Here is a 6,000-nt window from a genome sequence, read left to right as displayed (position 1 = left end):
TATGTAGTGTTTCTTGCCTTGTAGTGACACTGAGAGTGTGGATTGGCTCTCGAAGTCTTTTTCTCCTTCTCGGATGGCCACCTTGGCACCGGGAAGTGCACGGCATTATTAATTGCAGTTTCGGTCAGGCCTCCTGGCCAACGTTTTCCGTCGGTTCTGGAGTCAGCCAGAACGTTCACGAGGTCTATCATCCCAACCTCGTGCATGTCGGAGCGTGCATCTCCGCCACAACGTTGCAGCACCAAGCTTGGCATTACACATCGCGCTCTTTTCAGCCAGCAAGAAAGTGTTTAGCTCGCGCTCTCCCCAGATTTACCCCAGATTCAATATGATGCTGGCAAGAACGGGAGTTCTGCAAACAGCAGTCGCGTGGGGCACAGGCTGCGAAGGTTTGGTTCAGTGTGGCAGGAAATAATTGTGACTCCGTAATCGGGTGCCCTCGTCTCGAAGTACGCGTCGGCGCTACAAACCTTGTGAGGTCCTATCTGCACTAAAAGGCCTCCCACCTTTCACCACGTCGACTGCCAATCTACGCAGAGCCGCCTGGGACGTTCGAGTGGCGTCTATTCAGAGTTGATAACGTGCGCTAAGTCAACAAGGAATTCACGGAGCAAGCCTTGCATGATGCTGTCCTTCATCCGAGGCTTTTCTGAGAAGCTTCCATGCACAAAGAAGGTGGGTAGATAGAATTCGGGCTTAGGCGGCTATGAGATACGCAAAGCCGACATCGTCATGAGGGCTGCAGCAGTGTCGTGGCTTTATCTTGGTGTTGATATCGGAACGCACGATGATGCAGCTAGTGGGGCATGCGCTAGCCTGTTTGCGGGTATAAAACCCACTTGCGGCATTGCAACCATCCAGTAAACGTGGGGTAGCGCAGATCTACTTATCAACCCTGCCTCATCTTTGGGGACGTCTTTCGACCGCCATCACCGCTTTATTTTTTATGAAACAAAGCTGTATTCGAGCCAATTCGCGTTCATTTGCCGAACAGTGTCCAACTTTTCCGCAGTGCGAACGTCCTCCCATGGATAGCAAAAGGTGAAGTTTTCTACGACTCAAGTTGTGGTGGTCGGCCAATCAGTGTTGCGCTGATGCAGGATGCGAGGCAGACAAGGGACGTCGTGTCCTAGTAGGGCCGAAACTCGGGCATCTAGACTTTAAGCCTCACCTTCCAACCCCATCAGCGATGCGCTTTTATCAGCGCTATCTTGGCCCCTGCACTGATAGGTAACGCTTCCTATCGGCTGTGTCATGGCGGCGTCACGCGCATTTAGTGAACCGCCTCCGCATTGTCCGCATCCGCACACATCACTCCATTAATTCTTTCTGGGAACCCAGTCCTTCGTCGTTCGTCCCCCCTCGACATCTCATTCTTCCGCCAAGTAATCAGACATGCCCACATTGGCTCAGGAAAAGGCTGCGGCACGCGATCTGAAGGCGAAGAAGACCAAGTCCAGGAATGGATGTGGTCGTTGCAAGCTCAAGAGGGTAAGATCTTCACCTTGCTTTCTCTCTACACATCACTGACAATGGAACAGCTCAAGTGCGATGAGACTGCTGGATCCTGTCTACAGTGCAAAAAGAGGAACGTCTCTTGTCCCGGATACGAGAAGACACTGAAGTGGTCCACCAAATACGAAGTGTTCAGTCCTGTACAGTTCAAATCAACGACTCCCAAGTCACGACCAGTCGCAGAGGTCCCTGCACAGTCTCTTGCGTCTGAAAAGCCTTCCTTGCCGAAGACTGTCGATAGTGGTATCGAGGCACTGGCTGCTGTACTTCCTGCTGGCAAGAAGACTGCAGGACCAGAGACTACTACCAAGCAGCCATCACCACCAGTCCTGTCCCCACCAGCTCTGGAGGAGCACGCATCCACTCAGGAGTCTTCCACCGAAGATGAGGCATCGCCGCGAGACTTTGAGCCTTTTACCATGGAAGATATCGATGCCATGGATTCCAATCTCATGGATGGCCTGTCTAACGCCATTACTCTACCTCATGATGAGTTTGCATTCGGCTCATTTGAGGATCTTGACCTAGGCAATGGCCAATTTGATGACTTCGCTTTGGAGTTCGAGGACAACTTACGCCAGCACGATCTTTCTTCCTCTGCTGCCACGTCCATGTTAACCACCCGAGAGTCTAGCCGAGAGGCTAGTCCCAGGCTGTCGCGTTCCTTACTCTTAGACTTCTATCGTCTACCAAGCCCATCCCCAAGCCCGTCCTCGCCGGATGATGTGGAGTCTCTTCTTATTCAGCACTACTTCAAGGATGTGTGCGCTGTCTTTTCTTCTTTCGATTCGATCTTGAACCCGTTCAGAACTACCATTGGCCGCATCTACGAGGACTGCCCGTCGATCAAATACGCCATTCAATCCATGGCTGCTGCACACCTCGCTAATACTTTCCCCAACATGGCGTCTGTCGGTGTAGAGATGCAAGGTAAAGCTTTCGACGCTTTGCAGGCAGAACTACCCCTCGTTCAGAGTGGCCAGGCTAGTGCTACCAAGACATTCCTGAGCATCATGTTGCTCGGCTTGACTACTTCCTGGCATGACAGTGGTGCGCTTGGCCTAGACTATCTGTCGACAGCTCGTAGCTTGATTCTGCCAAAATTGTTGAGTCGGACGGAGGAAGACGAGGTCCAGCGTGAGGCACAGTTCTTCGAGGAGTCGTTGATCCACTGGGAGATGCTCATGGGCTTCGTGACAGAAGATGCCATGTGCTTCTCTTCTCCTTCCGGACTGCGGCCTCGCAGAGTGTCGAAGCAGAATTCACCAGCTACTCGACGACCAGATGGAAAGATCGTGCCTCATCCATGGACCGGCATCGCGCCTACCGGTCAGTTCTTGCTGGCTGAGGTTGGCCGTCTGGTCCGCAGGGAGCGCTCGCTCGACAAGGATTCTGCTGTTGACATCAGGCGAAGACAAGAGAATGCTCTCAATGCTGCGTCCCTCGAAGAAGATCTCTTGGCGTTAGAGTACCCAACAGCCGATGACCTTGCAGAGACAGGAGACGAGCGCACGCCGAAGCAAGATTTCATCGTCATCGCCGAAACCTACCGCTGCGCTGGTCTCCTTGAGCTGTACCGTGTCTTCCCATCCATTCTTCGTAAGCGTCTCGGCAAGGACAAGTTTAGTACAAGCGAGAACGTTGACTTCCACTTCCCCATGCCGCGGTTCGAGACTCCTTACGAAGACACCGACACAAAGCTCTGGCTCAACTCGTTGGCTATGCATATTCTTCGATCCGTTGAGTCTCTTCCATCCTCTTCTGGCACTTTCTGCATTCAGCCGTTGCTCCTTGTCATCGCTGCTTCCGAGCTGAAGTTCGTCTCCTCTGTCGACTTCTTCGACGTCCACGCAAGTGACTCGAAGATCCTCACGTCTCGCGACTTCGTCATCAGACGCCTTCAAGAGTTTGCTCTCCGACTACCCAACAAGCCCCTCCGTCAAATGATTCAACTGATCAAAGAGACTTGGCGTCAGTCGGATGAAGGTCAAGACGCGTTCTGGATCGACATCATGAACGAGAAAGGTTGGCACACGATCATGTGATGCGCACTACTACCAAAACTTCATGACTTGATGACCTTTGGGGTCTAGCACGGCGTTTGCTAGAAAATCTTTTGACATCAGCTTGCATTGCTACGGCGTTACTCTGGACTTTCAGCGACTCTTTCAAGACTTTTTCATGTTCCAACGACGACTTCGACATACCTTCCTGACCACCTTCCGGTCTCCACCTGTATGACTGTTGCCACAGTCCGGTACGATCTTTAATGTACGACTTTTACTCGTAGAACGATCGATTCCTCGGCATCCCGGTGATGTTTCATGTCCAGCTGGCCTACTGCGACACCCACGACGATACCCTTCTGCAACAACACCCGCAACCCTATTGCGACACCCTAATACCATAGCATCTGCGATGCCCTGCTACGATACCCGTTTGCGACTACGTGTACGACACCATCAGTGGTTCTCAGACCACGATGCTCCACTACGCTGCCTGTACGCTATCCCTCCTGCGAATACCTGCTCACGCCTTTCTCAAGCGACATAATACTCCGGAACCCCTTTCGCGACATAGAATTCCGGACCCTTCTGCGACATCTATCAAGATGCCCATAGCGACAACCCGAGCAACAACATTAATACCAATGCGCTTTGCCCATGCACATTAATACTCCTACTCCTTTCAGGGCAGGTAAGACAGATCATGCAAGTGCTGTCAACGACGTCTCTTTTCCATGCGACTATGCGCCCATTGCTGGTTCAGCCCTCGCGCCCTTGCCGAATCCGTACCGCCCTGGTCTGGCGTACTGGTTCACCTTGTACATAGATATTTGCTGAGCGTTTGTTTTTTTGCTTTACGATACCCATTTGCTTTTATGATACCCCTGCTGCATATCAGGCAGAAAGAGATTGGAGAAGAACGACAGTGGTGGGCGGATGAAACCCCCACGCCAGAACGCGAAGTCGACCATCGGCTCTTGGGGATAAAACCCCAGGACAATTGATGGTCATGGCTTCGCATGAAGAATACAAAAGCTGGTATGCAAGATGACGAGGACGAGTTGGCACACATGTTCATTTGTAATACTTCCATGTTTTATACTTCGTCAAGGGGTATATACGCTACAGATGTTCGCTCTCATTGCGCCGCTGGAAAATGCGCGCATGGGACTGGAATATGTACAAGCAGAAGGGAGCGCCAAAGGAAACAAGCAATCAACACGGCCGGCCATGTTGAGTAAAATCACATGACTGGCCTATTCATCTCGTCATCTTCGTCTTCGTCATATGTGACGCACACCCTATCTCCGTTCGGCGCTTGCACAATGAGCATTGGCGTCGTGACCATCGTTTGCGTGTTCTTCTCCGAGTCCAAGACTTCGATCAGGAGCTTCTCGCTTCCGAAGAATGGCACCATTGCGCTGTCGGGAGTGCCGTACCACCGCAAACTCAGGTGAATGCCCTCCGCGACGCATGCCATGATGGATATAGCGACAATGACTTGCAGAACCCAGAGAGTAACAAATGAGGGTTGATACTCTGTGGCAGGGTCGGGTTCCGAACGACATACTATCCGCTGACGTGGTCGGGAACTTGGTCGTGGTTCACTGCTCTCTTTCCTTGCGAGCAATCCATTTTCTCTTGTTGGGCTCAGAAAAACTCTTTGGTGGTCGTTTGTACTTGAAGGCCCCTCAGTCCGTGATAGATATGCAGCGTAGAGGTCGGGCTCGGAGTGTTGGAAGTTCTCGAGTTCGGGACCGAGATTTGAACATATGTCTGAGAAAATTGGACTTGGTGATGGCTGTGCGGGTGTCCAGTGTGCGGTGGAGGGAGAAGAAATTACGTTTGCGGTGTCTGCGACAACTGTGCAGCGGCAGTGTGTCCGTGTTGGCGCTGCTGATGTGGTGGATAGAAGGATTGTGGTCGCGAATAGCGAGGCTGCTGATGCGACGAGCATTGTGGCGTAGGTGAATGTAGTCCTGTGCCGTAAAATTCGCAGAAATCTTTGGTGTCTGTAGACTATGGCGTTGGAACCGCGAAGTCGCGGATGTGCGTGTAATTATAGAACGCGATGGCAGATATGAAGGGCCGAATAACAGGTTGATTTGATCGTGAGGAGGCGCGGATCTATTGATTTGTTAATGTCAAACGCTCTGCCGTACCCAAATTTCCCTCTAGGGCCAGGAACATTATACTCACAAGTTAAGCAATTCCTCTAAGATGATGTAAGTGGAGACGGTTCTCTGGGCTCATGCAATGTTGTGTAAGTGGGTGCGCGAGCAACAACGAAGATGCCTGTCGATGCCTGTTGTAAGGAAAGAACAAAGGACGGGTAAGAAGCAATGAGCGAACATCCAAACTCAAAGGTGCCAGCGCCCACAGAGGCAGTTATGTATTCCCCGCATCACACGGTCACTGATACGCTTATGCCTATAGTCACAATCTAAGGTCTCAGCTACGCTCATGCCCGCCGCAGCCG

The 6,000-nt window shown here is 51.8% G+C and overlaps 2 protein-coding genes across 2 annotated transcripts; one reads left to right on the top strand and one right to left on the bottom strand.

The window, feature by feature from the left end:
• Positions 1-1,395: 1,395 nt before the first annotated feature.
• On the top strand, positions 1,396-3,560 carry SNOG_00863 (hypothetical protein; the record flags this gene model as incomplete). The annotated part of the gene is made up of 2 exons (XM_001791479.1): positions 1,396-1,491; positions 1,542-3,560. 2 exons carry the CDS (start codon positions 1,396-1,398, stop codon positions 3,558-3,560), a joined length of 2,115 nt encoding a protein of 704 aa, XP_001791531.1.
• A 1,204-nt stretch (positions 3,561-4,764) lies between these two features.
• On the bottom strand, positions 4,765-5,001 carry SNOG_00862 (hypothetical protein; the record flags this gene model as incomplete). Its single annotated transcript, XM_001791478.1, has 1 exon — positions 4,765-5,001. The coding sequence occupies one exon, from the start codon at positions 4,999-5,001 to the stop codon at positions 4,765-4,767; it is 237 nt and encodes a 78-aa protein (XP_001791530.1).
• Between the last annotated feature and the right edge of the window lie 999 nt (positions 5,002-6,000).

This window comes from Parastagonospora nodorum (genome assembly GCF_000146915.1).
Source record: "Parastagonospora nodorum SN15 chromosome Unknown scaffold_1, whole genome shotgun sequence".
NCBI lineage: Eukaryota > Fungi > Ascomycota > Dothideomycetes > Pleosporales > Phaeosphaeriaceae > Parastagonospora > Parastagonospora nodorum.
This window is presented reverse-complemented; position numbering and strand designations above follow the sequence as displayed.